This window comes from Echeneis naucrates, chromosome 18 (assembly GCF_900963305.1).
Source record: "Echeneis naucrates chromosome 18, fEcheNa1.1, whole genome shotgun sequence".
In the NCBI taxonomy this organism is placed as follows: Eukaryota; Metazoa; Chordata; class Actinopteri; order Carangiformes; family Echeneidae; genus Echeneis; species Echeneis naucrates.
Genome location: NC_042528.1, coordinates 3,106,201 through 3,133,447, shown reverse-complemented (window position 1 = coordinate 3,133,447; position 27,247 = coordinate 3,106,201). Strand labels below are relative to the sequence as shown.

The 27,247-nt window shown below is 43.7% G+C and overlaps 2 protein-coding genes across 4 annotated transcripts; one reads left to right on the top strand and one right to left on the bottom strand.

Annotated features, from left to right (window-relative positions):
- Nucleotides 1-2,807: 2,807 nt before the first annotated feature.
- sf3b2 (splicing factor 3b, subunit 2) lies at nt 2,808-10,125 on the bottom strand. Of its 3 annotated transcripts, none has more exons than XM_029526448.1 (22): nt 9,942-10,125; nt 9,517-9,563; nt 9,178-9,228; nt 8,656-8,886; nt 8,474-8,524; nt 8,168-8,261; nt 7,912-8,006; nt 7,359-7,467; nt 7,162-7,262; nt 6,850-7,074; nt 6,608-6,730; nt 6,432-6,512; nt 6,104-6,331; nt 5,861-6,010; nt 5,621-5,710; nt 5,276-5,383; nt 4,938-5,045; nt 4,430-4,572; nt 3,870-3,971; nt 3,553-3,652; nt 3,253-3,444; nt 2,808-3,141 (listed from the first exon to the last, which is right to left on the bottom strand). In XM_029526448.1, the coding sequence occupies exons 1-22, from the start codon at nt 10,069-10,071 to the stop codon at nt 3,070-3,072; spliced, it is 2,631 nt and encodes an 876-aa protein (XP_029382308.1). In that variant the 5' UTR covers nt 10,072-10,125; the 3' UTR covers nt 2,808-3,069. The 3 variants fall into 3 exon arrangements, with proteins under 3 accessions (XP_029382308.1, XP_029382309.1, XP_029382310.1); XM_029526449.1 differs by having other exon boundaries at nt 7,162-7,259; XM_029526450.1 differs by lacking the exon at nt 8,474-8,524 and having other exon boundaries at nt 7,162-7,256; nt 8,168-8,264; nt 8,713-8,886.
- Nucleotides 10,126-10,603: 478 nt separating this feature from the next.
- capn1 (calpain 1) lies at nt 10,604-27,233 on the top strand. Its single transcript, XM_029525834.1, has 22 exons — nt 10,604-10,734; nt 14,106-14,705; nt 16,293-16,362; nt 16,923-17,041; nt 20,674-20,807; nt 21,317-21,485; nt 22,094-22,177; nt 22,854-22,939; nt 23,357-23,431; nt 23,623-23,783; nt 23,872-24,032; nt 24,116-24,127; nt 24,219-24,430; nt 24,580-24,619; nt 24,693-24,758; nt 24,859-24,916; nt 25,008-25,072; nt 25,164-25,232; nt 25,421-25,499; nt 25,585-25,701; nt 25,797-25,855; nt 25,949-27,233. The coding sequence occupies exons 2-22, from the start codon at nt 14,448-14,450 to the stop codon at nt 25,973-25,975; spliced, it is 2,121 nt and encodes a 706-aa protein (XP_029381694.1). The 5' UTR covers nt 10,604-10,734; nt 14,106-14,447; the 3' UTR covers nt 25,976-27,233.
- The last annotated feature ends 14 nt before the right edge of the window (nt 27,234-27,247 follow it).

Below are 27,247 nucleotides of genomic sequence, written 5' to 3'. Positions count from 1 at the left end.
ATGATTCACACCGACAGGACGGAGTGGACACAGCTTTTATTGGAACTGAAGAGAAAATTTGAACCTGATGTTTACCCACAATTCACTGCTTGTTCCTCACAGCAGGTATCCAAAGATGGGCCCATATGGCACACTGACTGGAGTCTCAGGTGTGGCAGAAATTATCAGTCTCTCACACACACACACACACACACACACACACACACACAGGCCTTCCTATACTAAGATGCAAAACCGGTTCCAGTCTGTGAGATGAGCTGTCATCGGTGACACATAGAGGGAAAACCCAGCTTTTAATGTTCCAGCCTTCTTTGTCTGAATAGCAATAAGACAAACTGTGGTTGCCATTTCAACTTGTTGTTTCTCCTTTTTAATCACGCTGCTTTCCCCCGGCGCCTCAGGTAACACAGACGAGGCCGTGATTGAAATCTCTGGGTGTGAATATGAATCAGAAGGCGAGCTAATCACTCCACCGACGTCACCACACTGCTGGATGCCATCAGCTTGATGTTTCTCTTTGAGCAGATTATCGCGGCTGCTATCCGGGCTCACTATTGCATTATGTGCTGGAAACGTTCGTGGATGGCTCTCAAACATGCGTCCTCCTCTAACTAGCTTAGGACACGCTCACAAGCAGAAACAAAATGAAAATGACTGCAGCGTTCTTGTTGTGATTTAGCCAGAGTGTCCCTGAGGACTGTGCTAACCTTCAGGGGATGCTGGAAATACCACCATTGAATAAATGATGATAAAGACACCTGAAGCTGTTGCTTGTGGAGGAGCATGTAAATAAGCAGCGGTGAAAATGTGACAAAGGGAAGCAAACAGTTGGTTCGTTCTGTGTTGTGTGCCGTAGATATCAACACGCTAACAGTTACATAGATCTTCCATTCTGGTGATGTGCAGCTTAATTTTTTTCATTAAAAAAAGTGGCAAACAACCTTTTTTCAAGCAAAAATACTTGACAAACAAGTTCAAGTACACCACAATTACAAAAGACTACAAAATCATGGGTCACATTTGAAACTGGTTTGTGTACTTCACCCTACAACAAGAGCAGAGCTCAAGAGCTGGTGGCACTTGGTTTCAGCTTTGTGTTGTCCATTTTGTATTGGCCTTGGTATTAGTGCGATGGCATCTTACCTCCTCAGACTGAAGGTCAGAGAACTCAGATGCTACACAGATGAGCTAGAATTGGAACCTCGCGGCCTGCCTGGCTGGATGTTGTTGACAATCAGCTGAGTGACTTCGAAGCAGCGCCAGACCTCCCCTTGCTCTTTTTAACACGCTTCTCTCACCGTCACCTGCTCCTGCCATTGATAAAGAGATTAGAATCAGGCAGATTAAGACACGGTCACGGGATAATCCTGGGTTTCTTTTACCACAGCGTCCCAGATCTGCCAGGTCGTCAAGTGACACTGGGCAGGCTCCAAAGTCAATTAAATCCACACCATCACTTATGCAACAGAGATATTTCCCATAGAGGGAGATCTATTCAGCGTGCATTTACCCCGCATTGATCCTTAGACGTTTTATTGGCTCCCATCTGAATTACATTGATTTCTGTTAAATTTAGCAAAATGCACCAATCAGTTAACATGCAAGTCTGCAACCAGTGATGGCGTTAATTGATTGAGCTTTTAGTTTTCAGGGTCAAGCCAGGAGATGATGTCATCACGGGAAGTGTCCAACTCACAAGCATGTAGAAGTGAAACTGGACATTTGCACCTCATTAATAAAACCTTCCAAACACCCACCAGCAGCGTTTTCTGTCGCTGCTGCTCCCAGTTCAAAGTGAACATGTGCACCGGTGACCGAGTCACCACAGGGCTGCTGCAGCTATTTGGGTCACTGTGCTTTCCTGGATGGTCAGGTGACTGTCACGTTAAGAATCCTGTGCTGTCCTCCAGCTGCGGCAGCAGGAACTGCAGCTGGTTGCAGTGGAAAAACAACAAGGGACGCGCGTGTTTGTGCAAACGAATGAGTCATTGCTTGCCAAGGTGTCAACCCCTCAGTCCCCAGTTGCAGGGTGCTCCCCCTCTGCAACGACATCCGCATTGGCACAGAAACTGATCCGGAGGAGACCGAAGTCAAGCTGATCTTTTTAAAAGAAACCCAGTTTCTACCAAAAAAAAAAAAAAAGAAAAAAGTAAGACATCAGAAATAGATGTGCACATTTGGCAAGCAGAGGGCGTTATTAACAGACTAAGACTTAAACATGTACAGTACATTTACACTAAATCAGGAATTAGACATTAGATTATCAAACACAATCAGAATAGAGCAACTTCCCCCCTTCAGAGGACGATGATGTGACCTCCACATTCACATAAACAGAGGAATCCAAAAGCCTGAAGCCATGAGTGTGATTTATTTAACATCTATTTCATATTAAATGTAATCTAAATCACCATCAATATGAGCTGTAATAATCTGGTCTTGTCTCTGATTGGACCAAGTCTTTACCATTTGGGTCTTGACAAAGACCTCCCTTTTCTTTTCAGTCTCACGCTGTTTGGACTTGAGCTCAACATGTCAAGAGTGTTTTGAGCGCGTTTATCACAGCTGTGCAGAGCTGACTGTGAAACTGCCTTCAAGGTGTTAAGACTTCTGTGCTTGTATCAGGAAATAATCCTCTCAATTTACAGTCACTTATCGTATGACTGGATCAGCTGACTCAGACTTAGCACATACTCAAGTGAATAAGAGTCTTCACAGACTGGCCAGGCAAATGGAAATGAATGAACTCTAATGGCAGAGCTCCAAACTCTTGTCATTATTTAATTTATTTACAAAAAACAGAAGGGAAAAAAAAAAAAAACCCAAAACATGGTTACAGTGAAAAAATAACCAACAGGAAATAGACATCACTACAGTCATGTGACAAGATTTGTGAGGAAAAGAAATGTCTATTTAAAGTTTTAAAAAAAGGGGGAAGAAAACATTTATTAGCTGTGACCGGTTTAACAGCTGACTGCTGCTGCAGTCTGCATCCTCTGGAGTTAGAGTGACTGTGACACTTCCTGCTTGATTTCCTGTTGTGGCTTATTTTCTCACAGCGCTTCTGCCCTAGAACTTGAACTCCTTGTATTTCTTTGCGCCGCCTCGTGTGTCCTGTGGCTGGGCCTTCCTCTTCTTTTGCTGTATGATGACAACAAAGCAGAGGTGGGGTATTAATAATATTCTAATGTAACAAAACTGAGTTTACTGTGAGCTGCACTGCATTAGCAGTCACTGATTCTGAGTCTGTACCTTCTGTTTGGCAGCATGCTCAGCCACCATGTCACTGAAGTCCTCCTTCTCCACCTGGGCCTGCTGCTCTCTGACATGCTCCTCGTACTTCTGTGTCATGGCCATGGGGTCCAACTCCAGCTCTTCTGGGGCCAGAGCCACTTCCACACCCTGCGACTCCTGCCCACCGCCTGCCTTACGACTCGCCATAGCCTGGAGACACCACAGGAAAAATCAGAAGGCAGAAAGAAAAAGGAGGCAAAAAGATTGCATGAAGAAATAAAAAATGCATCTCGTCTTGAGGCCATAGAGACGTCTTACCCCTGACATTTCGTAGATGTGTGTTGACGCCATCATTGCTGCTCCTACGGGGCCAGTTCGTCTCTCAGGGAGTACTGTGTACAGCTGGGGCGTCTCATTTCTATGAACACAATAGCACTTTTTTTAATCAACACTCGTGCTTTGGCTTTCATATTAGCTGTTACGTCAGACAACCTATTTCTTTTTCTTTTCATTTCATTTTAATTATTCTAAGCTATTGAAGTAAACCCATGAACTGAAAATGAAATGTGCAATGCTCCTAGTGCGAATGCCAGATTAAGATGTAAATTAAAAGCGTGTCACAGAGCGACACTCACCCGTCCATGGCCTCCTCGATCTTCTTCTTCCTCAGCTCAATCAGCTCTGGGGTCTCCATGCCAGCAGGTACAGAGGAGAAGCCTCCTGGGGTGATCAGTCCACTGAAAAATGGAAAACAACACGAGTCCATCTATGTTCTGTGTGGCGAAATCTTTTAAGAACATTTAGCTCTATATAATATGGAGCTGTGATAATGATCACACATTTGGATTTTACTCATTCAAGACCAAAGACACTGATGGATGAAGAGATATGTGCAAGTCACCCACAAAATCAAAAACCTCTTCAAATGAACCAACCCGCTCTGTTCAAATACTAACGAGTGAATTAATCCCAAAGTTCACATATCAGTTGGTCTTGTAATGAGTAAATTATGGTAACCTCATCTGTGTGTCTCTGCATTAATGAGTGGGGGGAAAAAAATATATTGGCATTTAACCTTCAGATCCCTGAATAAAGAATGACAGACAGAACTATTGTTTGAATTTAACCTTAAATAATAAAATGTATTTTATAGCTTTTTCGCTGAAGTGTTTTGTTGAATTTTTATGTCAGGCACCTGTCTGCTGGTGTGAAGAAACCCGTTTCGTCTGGTTTCTCCTCATCACTCTCCTCTTCCTCCTCCTCCTCTGACGACTCCTCGTCTGAAGGCTCCAGTTCTCCCCACGGCGTGTGGTCCACCTCCTCCTCCTCCGCTTTGGCCTGAAAACACAAACACACACTGGGTGTTTACAAGTCTCAAGTTAGAAATATATAATTGATGAAAATATATTCGTGGTTCAATATGAATAGCTTGTTCTTAATATAGATAATGCTGTTTGGTCATGAGGCATGTGTAGATATTATAGCTCTCAAAAAGCAAAGTCCAATAATATGTTTTACGTTGTCTTTTACTTTTTTATGGTTTCATTTAATTCCTTTCTTTATGTTCTTATTTCATTCAGTTTAATTTCCGTTATGGATGCAGCTGTAAAAAGTTTAATTTCTAAAATGCTTCCAGGAACAGGAGAAGCTTTGTGCAAATAAAAGAACCTTGCTATTCTGCTGTTTTAATTTTTTTTTAATACCTGGAAATCTGCGGCATTGGTCCCAAACACGTCACCATAAAGAGGTTTGCCCATCTCATCCACCGGCGGTTTGCCCCAGCCTCCAGCATGGTAGCCAAATGTACAGTTCTGACAGGAACAAAAGATTTGAAATGAACACAAGTTCACAACAGCAGAAAATGTAGACAAGCTGCAGTACGTCAACATGAAGACTGACGAAACTTAAATTTAGAGTTGGGGCAAAAAAAAAAGGCACAATAAACCTTAATAAATGTTGAGAAAGATTTTAAATTTTTATGACATCAATGGAACATATAACAACAGCTTCCTGCAGAAGGATAGGTTGTCTGTGTCTTTACCTCTGGAATGGGCGAGTTGAGCCCAGGGATCTTCAGGTTGGGGTAGGAAGGAGGAGGGCCATATCTCTGCATGGCTATCAACCAGGGAGGGGGCACCTTGTGGGCATTCTGGGAAAGGAGAGACAATTCAAGTTCACTTATCACAAATGTTTGTTTATAACTGTCGTTTCTCTTGTTACTGCGTCTGTGTACAAGCTGTTAGACCTCATATGGGGCAGATTCATTTCCACAGCCTGTCCATTGATGTATTTAACAGCAGAAATAAGAGTGATATTTTACTAATCTGACTGTTGTCTTATCTTGGCAAAGTAATTAAAAATGAGTTTTAATGTTTGTGGCACTCACAGGTCCGACTGGCATGCCCAGAGCGATTCGCAGCTCATCAGACAGATCACCTGGCTTCTTCTCTTTCAGACGAGTTTCAAACTCTTTACCCTGCAGAGAGACAAAAACAAACAAAGCTGCTCATCTAGTGGATCTTTAAATTAATAAAATTATGTACCAGCACTGTCATTCACTTCCATTCTGGGCCACTCAATATGAAGCTGATTATCCTGAACCGTTTAAAGCTTGAGGATTTCATACCTCATAGTAGAGGTCTCCGTGGATAGTGAGCTTGGGTTTGATCTGCCATTTGAAGAAGGCATCATGGAGCTTCTGATAATCGATGTCAATCTTTCCCATTTTGGGCCGAACCTTCTCTCTCATTTTGGTTTTCATTGTTTTGGCGTCCTCCTGTATGCAGACAAAGAAGCAGCTGGGTTTGTACCACATCACTGTACAAAAATTAAATAAAAAAAGGTTTCACTGAAAACATGAAAACCCCACCTTTTCCTGCAGGGCCTCCCTCATTTCCTGGATTCCAGTCCTCTTGATAAATTCTGGTAGCTCAAATGGAGGCTTTTCTATACCTCTCTTGCCCTGCAGATATTTCCTTTTGAAGCACCAATGTCGAGGAACTGGCACAGTGTTCCTGGTGGCCTTTAGGTGGACCAGCAACTTGGGCTCTTGAGCTGTCACATCATGCATCTCCACTACATCTGGGCGGGCCACCAGCTGGCACAAAGAGGCAGATCGAAGGTTTTAGTCTTTATTTGCCTTAAAAAAAATTTGCTATATTTCAACGACCAATCACTTTTATTTATTAAAAGTTCACCTGCTTGAGTTCAGCAACAGTCAGCCTATTCATCCTCCTCAACTTCTTCTTGGACAATTTAGGTACATCTGGTCTGACTTCCTGTACCAGAGACATTTAAAATACATCAAATAATTAAAGAAATTGGGTATCTGGTCTCCCCATTATCTTCTCCCCTCAGTTGGAAGGATTCAAACCTCATCACTGTCGTCACTGTCTTTCTTCTCCTCCTCAAATCCCTTTTTCCGCAGCATGGTTGTGTCCTGCTTTTCTGCCTTCTCTGGCTCCTTCTCCTTCTCTTTCTTAACATCATCTGTCAGCTGGGAAAGGAGACAAATAATTTTAGGGAAAACTAAAAATACACTGTAAGCAACAAAAGACAATCTTCAACAATCACTAAAGTTTCTTCTGTGGCCACATCATGTTCTCTGAATTTTACCTTAAATGCCTCAAAGATCCTCTTGAAGAAGATGTAGTTGGGGTCATAGATCTCCGGCTCCTCTGTAATGTACTCGATCTCCACCTCTGGTTCCTTCTCCTTTTCCTTCTCGCCACCCTCCTTCTTCTGCTGCTGCTCCTGCTGCTCTTGCTCAGCCTGCTCCTTCTTCTCCTGAGCGCGCTTCTTCTTGCTCTTCTTCTTGCGGTTCCTGCGCTTGCGATTTTTCTGAAAAAGGAAGCATTTATAATTTAAAACAAAAAAGTGAAATATCCACTTACTGAATGCCTTTAAAACACCCGAATAAAAACTCACATCTTTCTTAGACATTTGGCTTTCATCATCTTCTGTCTCAGACATGGCTGCAGCAGAGGAGTTGTTCATGTCCATCTCATCTCCCTCATCATCCTCTCCTTCTGGAAGGCAGACAACATAACGTCAGCACGCCAAGTTCCCACTTGTGTGTTGTTTCTTAAACTGTTAGTCAGAAGAAACTCAGTTGAGATGCTTACCATTGGGATCGGTGAGCTGCTCCTGCCTGATCTCCTTTAGCTGGAGGATTTTCTCCAGAGCCTGGGGGATCTTGGGCCCACTAATGCTCACCTCCTCACTCTGCCAGGCCTAGAACACAAGTAGCATAATGATAGGTGAGAGCACAGCACAAGATATACTCCCGCTGTCAATCGATATTAGATACAAGTCTCTGAGATAGAAAAAAATTTAATAAATAAAATAAAATCACAGCCAATGCTGATTTTGAGGCAGACATCATTCAGCCTGAACTGATGTGAAAACATTCGATGTTAAGACAATATGCAGGCAATCAAGATCTAAAGGTAGGCACATCAAGCCTGGATGGTCTTTAAAGGCTTGATTTTGAGAAATAAAAGGATTAATCCAATCAATAGCAGAGGTGCCAGTTTCCCCTGAAAGTTGGGCTGAATGTATGAAAGGAGAGCAGATTTAGAGGAAACAAGGACCAAAATCTTGTCAGTTGGAATTTGTAGAGGTGGCGTTGACTATGCATTCCAAAAGAAAGTGGAATAACTTTCCAGGTTTGGTTACCTCTCTATTGTCTTCTCCTGGAGGAGGCGGCACTCTCTGCTTCTGGGTGGGCAACATACTCACACCAGGAGGCAGTGGGCCACGAGGATCCAAACCTACAAACCAACAGGTTTTACACAAGAATAAAATATAGTTTGATTGTGGTGATTTATGTTTAAAAATCAACCTTAAAATGGTCATAGAGAACATAAACTTCTGGAAATTCTGTAAACTTAAAGTCTGTGATCTAAGCAGAATTAAAGTGCCACCAACTTACCTCTCACTGCGCTAACAGGAGGCATGGCCCTGGGCCCTGGTCCCTGCATCTTGGCCATTTCCTGCTGACGCTCTTGTTCCAGCAGCACTGCAGCCTGGTGTGCACAAAGAAGGTCATGAAATACACGGATAAAGAAAGTAAGTCGAACAAAATGAAAAAAAAAAAAAAAGGTGCTGTAAGGCATGAAACGGATGTCAAATGTTTTGAAAGGTATCTTTCTTCTTTTTTAATGGGACTTAAGTGACACACACCCAAACTTCTGTGGCATCATTAACCTTTTCTGACTGACAAGCTTCCTCCTCTTACCCTTTTCTGCTGCTCCAGAAGATCCTGTTCATCCATGACTCTGGAATCACCCTGTGAGAGAGAAAAACATGAATAACTTATTAATTATCTTCTTCATTTTACAGACTGATTGTATGTCTGTGTTACATTTCACAGGCAAAACTAAATACAGCAGGTAAACTTGTGGTCCAGCCACCCCTCACCTGCTGCTTGGCCCTCTCTTCCTGTTGTAATACAATGGCTGCTCTCTGCTGAGCCATCTTCAGCTGATCGTCCTGTGATAGGCCAGGAGGGGGCAAACCTGGGGGCTCTATTCCCATGTGTATGCCAGGTGGAGGGGGTCCTCCAGGCATCATGCTCATTGCTTGGAGCATGCCCATACCAGGAGGCATGGGTGGCATAGGCATCGGAGGCATAGGAGGGATACCCCCCATCTGTGATGGAAGAAACACAGGAGCGTGTGAGGGGAACGGGGGTATGAGGAAGTTTAACAAAACCATACTGTGGCTGTTAGATTATTACTAATTATTTGCTAATATATAACTAATAAATTTAGTTCACACCAGCAAATTCACTTTGCAACACATACACTTATTTGGAAATACAAAGTCAGCTCTTAGTACCAGACATAAAGAACCCTGATTACGGTGATGTAATTATTTGACCCAGGATATGCATACACAATGAGGGCCACTTTGTTAATGTGATGTATAGACACCATTTACCTGGGTGCCCATTGCTTTGTCATCATTGGGTTTGCTGAGGAGAATCCCAGTCTGCAGAGAGAAACATATATGCACAACATTTGAGCCAAAAGAGGCAAAATAATCTTTTTACTAAATGAATAAAATAAGGGTTGAAAAGTTATGACTACAGGGCACCCTTGACCTTCACTGAAGTAATCTTCTTATTGTTTGGAGAAGGAAACAACAGTGGCGAGCAACTGGTTAACCAGGCTGCATCCACATAGCAATGTTAAGATGTGCTGCATACTTTTCCTGGACACATGTAGATGTCTAAGGGCGACACATATTTAGTCACTCACATTTACACCAAAGAGTTACCTGCATCATGTAGCCCTTCAGTCTTTCAATCAGCTCCTCTCTGGGGCCTGGAAAAGGGAACACATATTGAAAAAAAAAAAACGGCTTTGCACTGATAAAAAGACAGAAATTACTCAGTGAATTTGCGCCAAACAGGCCAAAAACAAAAGTTGGCTAGCTTTGACTCTGACAAGTGACTAGCTAGCAGTGAGACGTAGCATGTAGCAAAATGTAGCAAAATTAGTGATGCATTAAACCACCCCTGCAACTTAAAACACAATATATTATATATTAAACCGAATAAATAAGTATCTCTCAGAGTATAAACAGGCCCAGTTTTAGCTCACAGCAACGGAAGTACTACGTTTTACCAGCTAGCATTAGCGGCTAGCTTGAGTTAGCTAAACACGGAGCTCCTAGCGCCGCTCTCCCGGGCTTTTTCTCACCCATCGTGGGCGCTCCCAGCTCCGCCAGCTTGGCCTGGAGCTCCGGGTTGCTCCATGCGTTCAGAGCCGCAATAGCACTCCCCAAATCGGACGGGATGGTTTCGGTGCCCGGCGGTCCGTCGGAGGCCATGTTGAGCTTCTCTCAATGAAACAACGGCGGCGGAGGACGCACGAGAGAGAATGGAGCGGGCGCGGAGCATGCTGGGAAAGGCGCGGTGTCCGCTGGGAGGTGAAGTCCGAAAGGCCAAGAGACGCAGTTACAGACTATTACCTCGAGATGTCGATGTTAACTCTTTAAATTTTGCTTAAAGTGCTATTCTAACATCTTACATGATTAAAGATATTAATGTTATCATTTATTTATAACAATTGGAGGATAATAGAGATAAAGCAGCCAGATTCGTCTGTAAAGTAAACTATTAATACATCTATTAGGCTACTGCTGATTAACACCAATATAATGGAGGCTCTGCAGCAAAAACGTGAATGCATCATATTCTGAAAACATGGATTGTTTGGATGCTAACATTTAGGTTAAGGTGATGCCAAATAAAATACCCAACAGAAAAAAATACACATACACATAAACACTTCCCTCACAGCGTTGTGCGTTGTGGGCACTGCGCAGACTCACTGTGGGGTTGGCATGTCAGAGCCAATAAAGCATGGTAAGGGTAACTGGGCGGAGAGCAGGGGAGGGGACGGACACACACAAACATGGTCGGGAAAAGATAAAGTCAAGAAGTATGTTAAATGCCTAAACATCTGCCTGCTGAAGGAAATACCCCGCAAGGTAATAATGAAATTCCTTCATCTGCACTGTTTTCCGTTGTGTCCCGAGCTGCAAGAATCTCTGCATCTTTATTTATTTATTTATTTATCTATTTTTGTGTTTTGTGAGTGTTTCACACCCTAGTGTGAACTTTTTCTCTTTATAAAAGTGTGTGAGCCGTCGCACAGTGTGATCTCAGCTCAGTCTCGGTTTTCAAAGCGCCAACAAAAGCATGAAATCTGTCAAGCTGGACTCGATTATTTCCGCGAAATGCGGAATAGTTGCGGATCTTGGTTGCACCATATTCCGCTCGACGAGGTCGGAAACTGCAGCTTTTAGTGCATTAATGTCAGAGAGCTGAAAGGAAACGGCTCGCCCAGCTGTTCGCTTTTGTCAACTTGAGAAAGTTGCATTTGTGACAGCTGGATATTTTATCTCCTCCCGTGGACCGCACCTACCATCAGGGACTCCATACTTATCCGAGTTGACCATACGCCCATCTAAAAAGTTTTAACACACTCGATCCACCACACCAAAGTGGTCCGATGCACCACTACAAAATGTGTGTGTGTGCTTTTGTTGTGTTTTTACGTGTTTTAAAGCTCTAACACGACGCAGACTAAAAGAAAAAAAAAAAATTATTTAATTAAAAACTGCACCCCCAGTGGACAGTGTTTGTGTCTAGTTTCAAAGCTAAAAGGATATTTATTCTCACAGTGTTTGGAATATGAAGCCCACATACAGAAATACACCACAGGCTGTCTGGATGCTTACTCACGCCACAAACATTACTTCACTTATCCCACTCAGCATGTATTTCAGCAGCTCTGGGTGCCTCACGCTGGCACAGTAGACTTTGACACACATCAGCAGAAAAGCAGTGGAGACACACACTCCGCTGACCTCTGTATTGGTTTCTTCGTCTGGCTGTAAACTGGTGTGACCCCTGTGCGTCTGTATCTACTGTACGTTTCTCTGCTCGTAGCTGCGTGACCCATATCTTCTTCCATATTGCATAGTAACAGCTAATAATAACATAATATGTACGCAACCTAATTCCTCCTCATGTAAAGGCTGAAACAGATGACTGATCATGTTCATTACATATGACTGCCATTCATTTCACGCCCAGTTATGTTATGTTACATACCACATGCCTTTGGAGTTATTATGATACACGGATGTGATATAACACTTGATCACACCATGTTATGCTTTAACTGACAGTATGCAATCCTATCTGTATGAACTAGCTCCCGAGGAGTCACTTTCTGGTGCCATTATCCGGCTTTTTGCTTTTAGACTGTAGCTGCTGGTGAAAGAGCCAGGAGGCACCCGCTTTCTACATGTGCCTGGACATGTGGGCCAGTGCTTGTCGTTTCTCGTAGCTGTCACTACCTGCACTGAGGTGGAGGATGCCTGTAAGCGTGTGAGTGGTTTTCACATGTGAGGGGAAATAAAATATTCATCAAATCCAGATTGAGCTCACGTTGGGTTTGAATGTGCCCCAATAGCGCACGGCAGAGACACAACCACCAATTGGTTGGTGCATGTTATACTTTGTCGTTGATTATAGTCATTTTCTATAATAACTACCATTGCAGTCTTTTAAGAATAAAAAACATATAATGTACACTATGCAGTCCGCTGGGAGAGAAATGTTTGAGCACATATGTGTATTACTGAAGGGGATGCAATGATGGCTGAAGAATCGCGGATTTATTTGCAGTTGCAGAGCTTCTGTCAGAAGTAGAACTTGTTGCAGTTGAAATCGCGCAGTTCATTTTGCTTGGATGCACAAATGTTCTTTCATTTTTTATATTTTAAAAGGCAGTTTCAGAAAAAAAAAAGAGAATGTATCTTAAATCGTTCACTTAATATGGAGAGTTAGCTCAGATCTCCATGAGCGGAAGCAGCTCTGTTTGCTGTGTGATTAAGGTGAGACTTGAGGCAAAGTACAGTTTTTGTTCCTGCTTCTCATATAAAATGTTAAGTGCTCTACTTCTACAGACATCTGGTCACTTAAGATTTACATTGCAACCCCAGCCTTATATTCCTATGTGGACTGCAGCAGCATAAATAAAATAAACAACAACACAGGCAGTGGTGGTGATAGTTGCAGTGACAGTAGTCGCATCCATAGAATGAGTAATAAAGAAGGATATCATCTTAATTGCTGAAATGTCAGTGTACATAACAGTACCCAAGCTTTGGTGCAGGAACCAAAGTAAATAAGTTATAAAAAAAATTCACTTTGTTAAAACAAAGCCTACAATTTGTAAACTTTAAAGCAAACATTGTATGGTCAAAGAATAAGTAAAGAAGAGTTCACCCAATTGAAAGAAAAAGTGAAAGTGTAATTGTTTAAACGGCTGCTACAGAAGTGTAACAAACGAATACTAACAGTTGCAGCATTCAGAGACAAGTTGTTATAATAAAATCTGATTTTATTCTGGGGGCGATTCATGCCTTTATTTCAGTCAGCTGACAGGAAACAGGGAGAGAAAGAGGGGGGGCGATCTGCAGCATAGGTCCCAAACTGGAACCAAACTGGGCGCTGCAATTACATCCTCTCACACTGAATGTAACACAGCAGACCTGGAATGGACGACATGCTGTGTTGCCTGGATCTGTGAGACATTGTTGGGCGGTGTTTAATGGGTGTGGTTCAGAGCGAGCAGAAGGAAACTGTAACAGGCCTCCTCGCTCCTCTCAGTGCCACCGACAGTCAAAGTCTACCCGGCTTCCGATAGATTGACAGCTGCAGCTTGAGACAGGAAGAGTGTTTAGCCGGGATATCAAGGAGGAGAGGTTGAACGTGAATAAAAGAAAGGAGAAGCTTTAAAAATGAAAACGCCTTAGTGGATATCTGTGTGTGTTAGTCAAAGACAAGAAGATGCACCGCGCTACAAAGACGAGATGAAGTGTGATGAAGTCGAAGCTCCAGTGGCACTGATGACAGTTTACGCTCCCTCCTCCTTCTCTGCGCTTAATTAAAGAGTCGCAGAGAGCTTTTGCTTGTTCTGGCTCTGGTGTTCTTCATTGTTCATGAGGACTCACTAAGCAGCACGCCCTCCGTTGGCCCAGCGTGCTGTAAACACACATCCACAGCTTTGTTTAGCTCACCTGTCTGATGTAACACCGACTCTTAACACGAATCTGAGTGAAACCGCTCGCTGTTCTGTAAAAGAAGCAGGAATATGCCTGTTGTCACTAATCCCTTTACAATGCACAGCTAACGTGTGTGTGGTGTTGACTGCCGGAGGAGAGAGAGAGGCCTCATTTGTCTTTTAAAGCCCTGATGTTGGTATAGAGGGCGTGCACAAAGGTATGGCCTCCACTCTGTCACGCGTCATTCGTCCTGTATCTCATGTTTTACTTCTTTCTTTTAGGGTTTGCCTTTGCTTTGACGGAGGATCTCTCACACAAGCCTCTTCAGTTTGAGCCTCTCCACTTGTGATTGTTGCTGCACCCGAAACATCCAACCACAACCGCCACAACCTAGCAGCCACCTGGACTCGTCGATATATAAGAGCCTCTTAATGGCCACTGATATTTCATTCTGATTTATGATTGGAGACATACCCACGTTGCATTAGATATACATCAGTGCTTTATGTAAAAGCTTTTGATGCAATAGGTCACAGTTGGCTCATTAATTATTGACCCCTCCTAACATCACTGTGGCAAAAACAGACAGGCGACCCTTTCTTTGTTAACTCCACGAGCTCAGGATGGTGGAGAAGCCCATCTACGCCACAGGTATGGCCGCCAAGCTGAGGAATCAGTGGGATCGTGCCGAAGGCCTGGGGCAGAACCACAAAGCGGTGAAGTTTCTGGGTCAGGATTACGAGTCTCTGAAAGCCCAGTGCCTCCAGAGCAGGAAGCTGTTTGAGGACACCCTATTCCCGTGCAGCGGGTCATCTCTGGGATTCGATGAGCTCGGACCGCGATCCTCCAAGACCTATGGAGTCCGCTGGATGAGACCCACGGTGAGAAATGGAGGCAGCAGAGAACTTTTCAGAATACACAAATAGCGCAACCAAGCAGTCAAACCTAAAGTGACTAACTGTTGAGAAAAAAATGTCAGTGAAGTTTGTGGGATTGTTAAACAGGCAGTCAGCTTCTGCAGATTCATCTTAGTCCTCCATCAGACTGTTGACATCTAATTAGCTGCGCTGTGATACATGAGTAACACATGAGTTAAATATAATATATATAGTAAGTATTTACAAAACACTTAGAAAGTGATTAGAATCAAATTATACCCACATTAATCACTTCTATTAAAATAAACGGTTAGTCATCTTCATTTCTACCTTAAATGTTTGTGTGACACGCTCATTACTTCATCCTTCAGTCCAAGAGGACATTTCTGTCAAATGTGAAGTGAAAGGTCAGTTTGACCTTTAACCTTTGACCATGAGTTTCCCTTCACTCTTTTGTCTTTGTGAAGAAATTCTCCCAAGCTGTTGGTGTGATGTTACGTCCAGAAGGACGGGACGTGCAGATGGATGATGCAAAAAAGAGGCATTAAAGGAGAACGTAGATAGCAACCGTTCCCTTTTCCAAATTTTTTTCCCGTATTTTAGCTTCTCCAAGAAACTTGAATTTCATGTCAAACTTTCAGTGATGAGTCATAAGGAGATATCATTAAAACACCAGTCAGGGATCCATGTTGCTCCAGTTTAGGCAGCTTTTAAGTGTCTCAGGGAGGAATCAGGCGTATCACATCTTTCTCTTCATCTTGTCCCTTCATGCCTGTCACTCTCTCTTCTTCTCTCTGTTCTCCCTGCATTATAAATACAGCAGGGTCCTCCCTGTGGCTGAATGTGACACCGGAGAATGAAGTGGGACCGCCTTCATTAGGCGCTCTCACGGCAGCCTCGTTGCTGTCTGATTTTTCACGCACTGTGAAAGGTCTCTGCTGTCAGTCCCGTAAAAAGCGCAGCGAGACGAGTCGGGATCTTAAAATCTTGCAGGGTCCTGACGGTCTCTGTGACTGCAGCCTCTTAGCTCATCTTGCGGCTTCCATGTGAGTGTGTGTGTGGCCCCTGGTGAGCACGTGTGTGTGAGCATCTGTATGTTCTGTGTGTGTGTGTTTGCTAAAAAAAAATAAAAATAAAAAGTCTCTCCAAAATTGGCACATCCAACCGTTTTCAACAATATTCTGAACTCCACGTGAGTCTGACAGCAGAATTCTGTGTGTTGTGCTCCTGGTTTCTGTGAATTCAACCACGTGCCTCTTGGTTTGTGTGAAACTGTGTGTGCTCGTTGGGGCGCAATGAGAAATAGAGTATTTCTTTTTATAGCTTCTCATGCTCAACATGCTCAGTTCAGGATGGTTTGTGTGGCAGGTAGACACTAGAAGGCAGCTTCAACCGACCCATGATGAAACAAAAACCCGACTGGTTAGAGCTCATGATGCTGTTTCCTGTTGGCCTCTGTCAAATATTAACTCGAATAAACGTATAAAAAGAAAACCATTAACAGGCACTGTAAAAAAGAATACGTTTGTGTTTGTTAAATTTGAACCATCTTTAATTTGTTTTTTGTTTTTTTTGGTCCTGTTTGCTCAGGAGTTCTGCAAGCAGCCTGAGTTCATTGTCGACGGAGCGACTCGCACAGACATCTGTCAGGGAGCTCTGGGTGAGTGCCATCGGGGGAGATCCCAACAGTTTCACCGTTACTACTACTACCTGAAAATGAATGTGTTAAATGACTTTGGGTCTGCACAAAGAGCAACATTATTAGAACTAATGCTGCACAGAATAAAACAGGAAGTTGAGTGACAGTGAGAAGAGAGCTGTTTAAACGACTCACTAATGAAGAAGCTAATGAAATACAACATATCATGGCCATTGTTGCTTAAACCTACAGTGTGATTCACTGATAACATCAGTGGGAGACTCAACCCCACCAGTCCAGTGGAATAACTGCCTCTCACAATTCCTGGAGGGCAAAGCTTGTTCAAACATAGTTCCTTACTGAGCTGTTAAAGGGCGGATTCCCTGTTTTATCTTCCCACTGGCCTACAAATGTAGTAGCATGAATGCATTACACAGAAAGAAAGCCACGTTGCTTCGTGGAGTGGTGGATGGAAACAACCTGATAATGTGCAGTCTATCTTGGAGGCCAAATTTTTGGCATTCACGGCTTATTCAAAGTAGTAAAACACAATGTGTGTGTGTGTGTGTGTGTTTCCACAGGGGACTGCTGGCTGCTGGCGGCCATCGCCTCGCTGACCTTAAACAACTCCCTCCTCCACAGAGTGGTTCCTCATGGTCAGAGCTTCCAGCAGGGATATGCCGGCATCTTTCACTTTCAGGTGCGCACACTTTCACCTCCTCAATCTATTTCAGATGAGGTGACCTGCAGGTTTGAAGCTCATCGTGGCAAAGCCTGACTTTGCCTAACTCCAGCTTAAGGTGAAAGCGTATGGAGCTGAGACTTCAGTTCAGTTTGCGGCAACACCCTCAATTATGCAGAAATACGACTTTGATCAAATTGACATTGAAGAATGATATAAAACCTCCACGCCGTTATCGACAACTTGCTCTCGGTGACTCAGTTTTACCCAGCAGGGCTGTCGTTCGGGGTCGGCACAATCAGGGCATCATACTGACGGAGTCTACTGGCGGCAGCTGAAATTGGCATTTTAATGGTTTTAAGTTGTGTCCAACCCAATAACCTCCAAATGTCTTTGTCGAATTTCTGCCCAGCTCTTCTGGTTGTGTCACTTTCTGTCAGCGTCACCACACATTTCTATTGTAGTTTGTTTATCATTCACAGCAACAAACACTGAACAGCTTCCTTATTTGTGTTGTAACACAATCACCCACACTGGAGACAACGATCTGAGCATACGACTTCATCCAAAAAAATGTTCTGATCTTTTTATTAAATATTCAACACTGATTTAGATTATAGCAGTAATAAGTAGCTGAGTAATTCTTCTCTTCTGAGCTCCCCTGAGTCATTCAGAATCACTGACCCTTCAGATCCACACCCAGTCGCTCAGTCAGTGAATAAACTGTACCTGGGAGGATTTTAGTGAGTGACGCCCATTTCTTCCTACATTTTTTTAAGCTGTCAGAAGATAAAATCAGAACCAATCTATTTTGAACAGTCACACACTGAATCTGATCTAAAGTGTGTCCTCCCTTGTCAGATGTGGCTGCTGGTGTGACCTTAACACAAAATATTTGTTTCCTTTAATCTGAGCCTCTGGCAGTGTGCACAGCACTATCAGCTGAACTTTGCTTTGTATACAAAACCGACATAGGTGCCTCTACAGGTAGATTCGACCCTGGGACTCAGGTGTTGGCCAAGTCATAAAGCATTTAACGCTGCTGCCAGCGAGCAGATGAATGGTGCCCATTATTCTCACTCTCAGCAATGGTTTGATTTACCTTTGAAATCTGGAATCTTTCCGTTTGCTTCTGTTTCATCTAAGAGTCTTCGCTTATTTTTGAAGAAGTTTGAGTTTTAACTTTTACCTGTAAGTTGAGCGTGATGTGGAATGAGCCATATGAAACTATTAAAACTTTGGAGACTCTTACTGTTCTGCTAATGATGGAGAACTGTAACTGTGTGTGTGTGAGTACGCTCACACATCTGCTCTGGTATAAGCCCATCGCTTTTGTTTTGTTCCCACGACACAGAAGAGCCTTTTTAACCAAGAAGTGCTGCTCTCATGTTCAGGAATCTGACAGAGGAACAGAGGGTGTACACAAAGTCAGACTTTTAGTCTGACAATTCTCCCACAGCAATTTACAATCACTTAATATTTAGCATCTTTAATAAGTAAGAAGCAAACGACAGAAAAGAGAGAGCGATTAATCATTTTGTGCCGTCTTGACCTGCTGTGTCTCTGTGAGCTGAGTCAGCTGCCCTGTTCGATGCAGCCGGAGCTTCGCCAAACTCGAATGTCAGGCCGCCAAGTGCTGAGGACTGAGAGGGAGGGAGCGGGCAGCTGCATGTTACACATTCATAGGAACTATGCACAAACACAACACATACACACAAAGTTCTTCTGGTTCACTTCTGCATTTCTCAGCCATGCAGCAGTTATACTAGAAAGGACACACGACGGACAAATGAATCTGACTGCTGTCGCCTTGATTCAGGCGTCCTTGTGTTCACTGAAGTACCCGAAAAAAGGGACAGTAGGATCCTATGAGCTCTCTGTGCTGCAGCTGACTCAGCTCATATTGAAGGATCGATCAATAAACACACACACACACCGTTCATTGAAATGTCTTCTGGGGCTGGTTACGTAGTTACAGAGAAGTCAGCCAAGGCCTGTTTTGCACTGATTACTTTCAGAGACAGTGTGTTGAATTCTACATTTTTACATCGTTGAAAGCAAACACACACACACACACACACAGTTGCTGCCTACTAGAAAGAGTGGAAATAATTAATGAGTTTAATTTGCTCTGAATTCATGCATGTGTTTAATGTAAAAGCACAGAAGCTAAGTGGCTCATAAATACGTGTGGCTGCTGTCCATCTTCCTCTCCTGTTGCACGTATGTATCTTTTTAGTTTGACTTTTTATGCCTCCATGTTCCCGTTACCTACAGATTTCCCCTCTGCCTGAGCATATTTCCACTCTTTGTTCACTTTTGTGCGCCGTTGAGTCTTCCAGGGATTTCCCTCGGCATTGGTCTAAGCCTCAGACCTGGATGAGTCATCCCAAAATGTAATCAGAAATTCTGGCGGTGAGAGTCTTAATTGGATTAAAAAGTAGGAAAGAGAAAGAGAATAAGGACAACACAGAAGCGAGGGAGGCAGGCAGACGGTGGGAGGGGGAATAAATTATAAAGCAGGAAACCTCAGCCATCAGAAACAAAAGCTGTTAACTGGGTCAGAATCTGATTTCATTTTCTTAATATAGACAACATTTTCTCACAGAAAAGGCTTGAAAGTGTTTGGACCTGTTTTTAAGAAAGATTTCTCAAGCTTTGAGGCTGCAAGTCACGACAGAGATGTGGCAAGATTGTCTTTCTCTCGGTGAAGATGGGTGTTGGCCTCACATCACTGTGAGATAAAGAATCAGAGGTGTGACACTGAAGTCGTGTCTGCCAGCAGTATATCAGACACAGTGTGTGTCTGTGTCTGTGTGTGTGTGTGTGTGTGTGTGTTTTGCGTGGGACAGATCCTCCCAGAGGTGGACTGAAACTTCATCCATCTGTCTTCCTGTTGTATACACAAGCATGTTGTGTATTAAGTCACATAAAACACACACAGGCTAATTAATCCCAGGCAGAAGTGAATACACACACACACACACACACACACACTCTCTCTCTCTCCTCGATGTTTGTGCTGCCGCCTTGAGGTTTCTTCATCAATTCAGGGGCAACTGGTTTTTCAGAGCGCTGAAGTTTTTTCACCACAACGGATCCTGAAAGAGAAAGCAATCAAACATAGCTCATGACTCACACACTGACAAGAGCCTCATCCAAAGTAGCTGCAGTGTAGATGTAATCTTCTGTCAGCGTGGAAACTTATGTGTTGTAGTCTCATAGTTGGATTTTTAAATTTGAACCACTCAGGTTTTGTTTGTGACTCCGGGCATGAAAAAAACTGAAGCTAAACCCGTTAACTCCCGTGAAGAAGCCCTGGAGCTGCGTTTCCCCGCCGCCTCCTATTCGCACACTTTGCTGGTCTCTTCTGCTCCCTGCTGGATAAAAGCCTCACTGCCACACACACCCACAGCTCCAATGTTGGAGAACAGCAGCAACAAATTCAGGGAAATTCATTAATGCTGCTCAGGAAAATGTTAAACTAATGGAAATTTGAGCTGAGTGAAGGAACAGCGGGCAGCTACACGATAAATGAGACAGCAGCAGAAATAAGATGAGGCTGTTCGACCTGAGTGAGAGAGGAACTTTTAACAATCCTTTTTCTTTTATGAACTGTGATGTGTATGTCGTCTTGTGTCTCTGTGCAGTTCTGGCAGTTCGGCGAGTGGTTGGAAGTGGTGATCGATGACCGGCTGCCAGTGAAGGACGGGAAGCTGCTGTTTGTTCACTCAGCAGAGGGGACCGAGTTCTGGAGTGCTCTGCTGGAAAAGGCCTATGCCAAGTAAGACAGGAACGCATTGGAGACTGCAACCACATCTGAGGTTGAGGCTGCTGACCCGCTCATGTCTTCTGTAAAAGACAGAAGGATGAATTATTTAATTTATGACGCTTAACGTGATCATCCTTTTTGGAGCGCATTAAGTGAATGAACTTTTAGAAGGCAAAGCCTCCAGATCTCCAAGCTGGATGCAGGAACTGAGTTTATATTCGATGTCACAACCCTGCAGTCCAGCTGCTCCAGCGGACAGCTGCGGCGTCCGTCGTGAATGTGTGAGGCACATTGTTTGTAGAAATGTGTGGCTGCCAAGTCACTGTAAGAGATCCTCCCAGATGGAGCGCAGAGAGGAAACACGGCGCTGAGGGAGCTGAGAGATTTATGCATTGTTACTGTTTGAGTGTGTGGATGGATGCTCATATACGGTGCTGAGTCTAACAGCTGTCACAATCAGCAATAAGTGATGCAGCGTTTAAAGTGGCCTCCTTTTTCATTCATCTTTTGTTTTGTTGCAGACTGAACGGCTGTTATGAGGCTCTGTCAGGCGGCAGCACGTCAGAGGGCTTTGAGGACTTCACGGGCGGCGTGACGGAGATGTACGAGCTGAGGAAAGCCCCCTCCGACCTCCACAGCATTATCAGGAGGGCCATAGACAGAGGGTCGCTGCTGGGCTGCTCCATCGACGTCAGTCCTGCAACACGCACGCACACTTTAAACCAAAACCCGCTGAAGGTCGCAGCTGTCGTCATAAAAAGTTGACAGAAAGCACATGGCATTTTTTTCTCTTTGGGTTTTGTAACGATCAAATCGAATATAGATTTGAACAGATACATTTATCGTCCTCTGTGGCATGGCTGGTTAAATGGGGAAAAAAAGAAGAAGGAGATTTTATTGTCTGGTGTGAATTAATGAAAACGATCCATTGTCCGGCTGCCATGTAGATGTAGATGAAGTCAGCCTTCTTTAGTCACAGTGCTCCTCACAGCAATTAACGATTTCATGCTCAACCTCAAATTTGAACTCTTTAGCAACGAAGAGTGTGTAAATAAGATGTTGGCAGTCACCAGAAGAGGGCAGTGAAGTATGAGGAACTTATTGTTACTGTAGAGCTGATGAAACATTATGAATGATGGCAGTGTGCATCATAAACAGTCAGTGATGACGGTCATTCATTTAATGGATTCCTCACCCTGTGAAGCTGGCTGATGTTAAAGAATGTCACTTATAGTGATTGCGGATGTCACATGTGAGGCGAGCAGCACGCAGATGCTTTCCTGTTGTTTCCCCCTCAGATCACCAGCTCACGAGACATGGAGGCCGTCACATTCAAGAAGCTGGTGAAGGGACACGCCTACTCCGTGACGGCCGTGGATGAGGTGAGGACAAACCAGCATCAAGTCCTTACAGGCCTGATTATGGCAGAATGAGACCAAACTTAGATAGTATGTGGTTTACGGTGTATTTAATGTGTAGCGCTTTTCTGAGAGATTATGAGCACAGTTGGCTTCCTATAATCTCAGTCATGTTCGAAAACGCATCGTTTTAAACGTGTTGGAAGGAAAAGTGCTTCAGCTGAGTTAATAAAATGTTATATAATGCTGTTGGGGGACCTGGATGCACTTGAGTTTGTTGTGCAATTGCTTTCCTAAAAATCAATCATTCTGTTCTAAAGTTTGTCAGAATGGGAAAGCAGAGCCAAAATATTGTAGAGCTGTTGTCAGCAGACTGTGCGCCAAAAGATGGGACGTGATGAAATGATTACGAAATTATGAGATGTGTTATTCTATAAACGGTCACTTTTTCTGTCTGGTGGAAGTTTTTTTTTTTTTGAGGGACAATATTTTATTTAAAAAAAAAAAAGTGAAGGATGAAATCCCCATCTGTGCAGTCTGTATAATAAGTTGCACAATGTTCTGTAATATTTCCACCATCACCTGATTAATAAAGGAACAGCTGATGAAATTAAAATGATCCCATTTTATAATGGACGGTCATGTGACACAATAATAATTGATGTGATGTGAAAGTCAGGTGGTGTGTCTTCCTTTGTAGGTGGTGTACAGAGGAAATATGACCAAGCTGGTTCGCATCAGGAACCCCTGGGGGGAGGTGGAGTGGACCGGAGCCTGGAGCGACAAGTAAGAGCTTCCTTTGCTCGTGTGAAACTATAAGTGATGATGAATGGCAACACAGGATGACAAATGTGAAATGTGTGAAGAAGAAATGAAATAATGCTCCTCTTTAGAGTGGCTGCAATCACATGTATCTTTAGTCATTCAAGAAAAGATAGCAGTCATAATCCTATTCTGCATTTTGGTCCACAGCTCAGAAAAATTCTGTTCTGCAGTTGGGAAATGGAGACAAATTAGACATCTGTCCAGGTCGTCCAGAGGACTGACAGTCACTGTGCCCTAAATAACAGGCAGACTAGATCGTGTGAGGACACAATGTCAAGCAAACCAGACATAAGAACAAACAAAAAAGTGGAGTCTGGTGTCCGTGACCTTGCACCGTTGTACCGTCCAGTGGTTAATGTATATTTGTGAACCCCTCAGCTCCAAAGAGTGGGACAGCGTGGACCGCTCCGTCCGAGGCCGGCTCCAGAACCGCAGCGAGGACGGTGAATTCTGGTGAGATTTTCCCTCCCAGTGTCAGTGATGATAACGGGAGTGTTTTAGCTTTTAGAAGAGAGGAAACATCTTTGAACAGCCTGTTGTGTCGTTAAGGTTTTTGTGTGTCCTATTTACGTTATTTCGAGATGTGTGTGTAAATGTTGCACATACTTTATATCCTTTCTCTGTATCATCTGTCCGTCCCTCAGGATGTCATTCAGCGACTTCCTGCGCGAGTTCAGTCGCTTGGAGATCTGTAACCTGACGGCCGACGCCCTGCAGAACAACCAGCTGAAGAAGTGGAGCTCCTCGCTGTACGGGGGAGAGTGGAGGAGAGGCAGCACGGCCGGAGGCTGCAGGAACTACCCCGGTATGGAAAGAAGGCTTTGGATTTTTGAACTGCCCCAGCATGAATGGAGAAAAAGGTAGAATCTGTTATTTTCACCTTCTGTCTCCAGCGACCTTTTGGCTCAACCCTCAGTTCAAGCTGGTGCTGCAGCACCCGGACGCTCCGGGCCAGGCCGACTGCAGCTTCCTGGTGGCCCTCATGCAAAAGGACCGCAGGAAGAAACGTCGCGAGGGCAAAGACATGGAGACCATCGGGTTCGCTGTGTATGAGGTCAGTTAGAAACAATAAAGACTGGCCCATGATGTTGTTCTGGTTATTTTATTTCTCACAGCTGTCGTCTCTGTTCTTTCCAGGTTCCCAAAGAGGTAAGAGCTTTTCTGTTTTTTTGATTGAGCTGTTTAAATGGACCAAAAATCGTGAAGGAGTTTGTTGAACGCAGACCGACTCCCTCCTCAGTTCGCTGGCAGGTCGGGGGTCCACCTGAAGCGAGAATTTTTCCTGACGCACGGCTCCAGTGCGCGCTCAGAGCTCTTCATCAACCTGAGGGAGGTCAGCTCGCGGCTGCGGCTGCCAGCGGGCGAGTACATCATCGTCCCCTCCACTTTCGAGCCCCATAAAGAGGCCGACTTCGTCCTCAGGGTTTTCTCTGAGAAGCCTGCCGACTCTGAGTGAGTGGAAGCTGACGCGGGACATCAAGTTTTGCGGGAGAAGTGTGAAAATCTAAATGTGTGACAAATTTAAAATGTTGTTTAGAAAATCAACTGCTCACATTCACACACTCAAAACAAAAGGAATTAAAATCGTCTCTCTTCACCAGGGAGCTTGACGACGACGTCATATCGGAGCTTCCACCTGAGGTGAGCGGAGAAGACGCGCTCTCATCAACACCAGGTCTCCATCGGTGTGCTAAAAACCTTCTCTGTGTTTCAGACTCAGCTGGATGAGAGCCAGATCGACGCCAGCTTTAAGAATCTCTTCAGACAGCTGGCGGGGCCGGTAAGCACACGGCGGTGCGGCGAAAAAAAAAAGGTTGATGGTATATTTTGGTAACTGAAGTTGGTTTGATTGGTCTTTTTTTTTTTTTTTTTGCTGACAGGACATGGAGATCAGCATCACAGAGCTGCAAACCATATTGAACAGGATCATCAGCAAGCGTCAGTAGCAGCAGAGATCGATGTCAACAGTCCAGTGGAATCACAAGCTTGTGTTTTTCTCCTGAAATGATGTTTTCCTCTCCTCAAACAGATAAAGACCTGAAGACAGACGGCTTCACGAAGGAGGCCTGCCGCAGCATGATCAACCTCATGGATGTATCCTGTGTCAGTGTTACCTGGAGTTTTAGCTGATTTGATGTTGACCTCTGCTATTTGTTGCCGTTGTGCACTTAACTGCTGGGATCAGACTGACGGCAGTGGAAAGCTGGGCCTGACCGAGTTCCACGTACTGTGGGAAAAGATCAAACGATACCTGGTGAGATTAAACTGTGATTCCATCAGTCTTTATCTCACATTGAATTGATTTTTCTTCATGGTTCTTGCATCAGTCAGTTAATGTCCATCCATTGGACCGTTTCTGTTTTTTGCTGTTGCTGTTGTTGTCTCGTTTGCTGAACTTTTGTTTTTCCTACCTGCCTCCATCTCTTTGTGCCGCCATGCCAGACCATCTTCAGGCAGTTTGACTTGGACAAATCAGGGACCATGAGCTCGTATGAGATGAGGATGGCTCTGGAATCAGCAGGTACTGTCTGTCCCTTTCGTCCTTCCGAGGTGTAAACGTATTTGATCCCTAGTTTATTCTAACTTCTTCTCTCTTGCGGACGCAGGTTTCAAACTCACCAACCACCTGTTCCAGCTCATCATCCTGCGCTACACGGAGGACGACATGGCGGTCGACTTTGACAACTTTGTCACCTGTCTGGTCAGACTGGAAACCATGTTCAGTGAGTTTGACTGCTGTCTTTAAAAAAGCAGCTCACATCACGCATGAACGTATAAAACCAATCGAATAAGTGTCTCTCTCTGTCTTTGTCTGAAGAAACCTTTAAGACCTTGGACACAGATTCGGATGGTCAAATTTCCCTCAACTTCTTCCAGGTATTCAGTCCAAAGTCCTTGTTGTCCAGCTTGATTGCATTTTCTTTTATTGTGTTGGATGTTTGCTTATTATCCCCATGCTCTGCTCCACAGTGGATCACTCTGACCATGTTTGCCTAGACCTTCCACTGCGTCGTGCTGCAGCTCCAGGCCCAGTATCTGTTGTTTCAGAAGTGCCTTTTCTCCGCCGCGCCCTCCTCCACGCCCTGCGAGGCCAAAGACTGTACATTGATCTTTACTGTGCCTGTTTGGGGAACATTTGCCAATCCTTTTTTTTTTTTTTTTTTTTTTTTTTTTTTTTTTTGCAGTTTGGGCCAGCAGAAGAAAGCTCAGTCCTTCCAGCCTAAAGCAGATCTATATTCTACCAGTGGCAGAAATAGTCCTACTGGTTTCCTTTCAGTGGAATGATCATTTTTAAAAAAAATTTTTACCAATTTATTTATTTACAAATTTACATTTAAACTGGCTGAAATATGAAACATTTTTCCTAAAAGCGTCCTCAGCATGGCAGCCTGAGGAAAGAAATGCTTGCTAATTTTTAACTTGTTTAATTTTACAAGAATAAACCGGACTTATAAGACAGTAACCTTTTTAACTTTAGTAACATGTTTTTTCAGCACCTGAAATCTGTGCTCAATCAATAACGTTATTTTCGTCTTTCAATCAATCTGCGAGTTTCATCTCGGCCTTTGTAGCGTCGCTGTTTACATCTTGTGCCAAACTTTGCTTTCCCCTGACTGAGCTTTACTGGGCCTTGGCGTGCTGTGGCGTAGAGAATGTGTTGTATTTCATTAGAACTGCTCCTGGTCAGCTTCAAGACATTTACCTGCTTACCATTATGCATGGCACGTTTTACTGACTGTTTAACAGTATATGTACAAAAAAAAAGATCATTTTAACTTTTATATCGTGGCTGGAACTGGGTGAGGGTTGTTCAAAAAGGGAACAAGGTGGGGGTAAACAATTATGCAAGAAGGATGGATATGTGGTATGCATGCAGTGTGAAATGTGATTTGTCGTCTGCCTGCTTGATTTCTGTCCAACGATGAAGAATTGTATAACAAACATGTGTGGAGGATGTTGGTGTGCGCTGTGTTTAGTTTTATCGGGCAGATTTGACCTGCAAGTATTCCAAATAACAATCCTCCTCTTCTGTTTTAATTTTTAACTTTTTGTATTTTGACTGCCAAATCCTTTGTACAATTCTCTGACAGTGCCAGGATTGTAGTTGTTCAGTTTTTGCCATATGATGCTTACACAACGTTGCCAAATGTTTACAGTGGTGACACATTCATCATCGATCACATTGGTTTACCGTGTAGTTTCCTCTGTACGACTTCAGTTCACACTTTGAAAATAAACATGAGGATTTCATGGGTGTCTGTTTTTATA

What these genes read in the sequence shown, in the direction of transcription:
- sf3b2 (XM_029526448.1), bottom strand. Translation starts at nt 10,071, where the DNA reads ATGGCCTCCGACGGACCGCCGGGCACCGAAACCATCCCGTCCGATTTG. An exon ending in CAGGAGAAGACAATAGAGAG is followed by an intron (nt 7,468 to 7,911) that starts GTAACCAAACCT and finishes CTTGTGTTCTAG; the next exon opens with GCCTGGCAGAGTGAGGAGGT. An exon ending in GGATCTTTGAGGCATTTAAG is followed by an intron (nt 6,731 to 6,849) that starts GTAAAATTCAGA and finishes CTCCTTTCCCAG; the next exon opens with CTGACAGATGATGTTAAGAA.
- capn1 (XM_029525834.1), top strand. Translation starts at nt 14,448, where the DNA reads ATGGTGGAGAAGCCCATCTACGCCACAGGTATGGCCGCCAAGCTGAGG. An exon ending in AGGCTGCAGGAACTACCCCG is followed by an intron (nt 23,784 to 23,871) that starts GTATGGAAAGAA and finishes TTCTGTCTCCAG; the next exon opens with CGACCTTTTGGCTCAACCCT. An exon ending in GATGGCTCTGGAATCAGCAG is followed by an intron (nt 25,500 to 25,584) that starts GTACTGTCTGTC and finishes TTGCGGACGCAG; the next exon opens with GTTTCAAACTCACCAACCAC.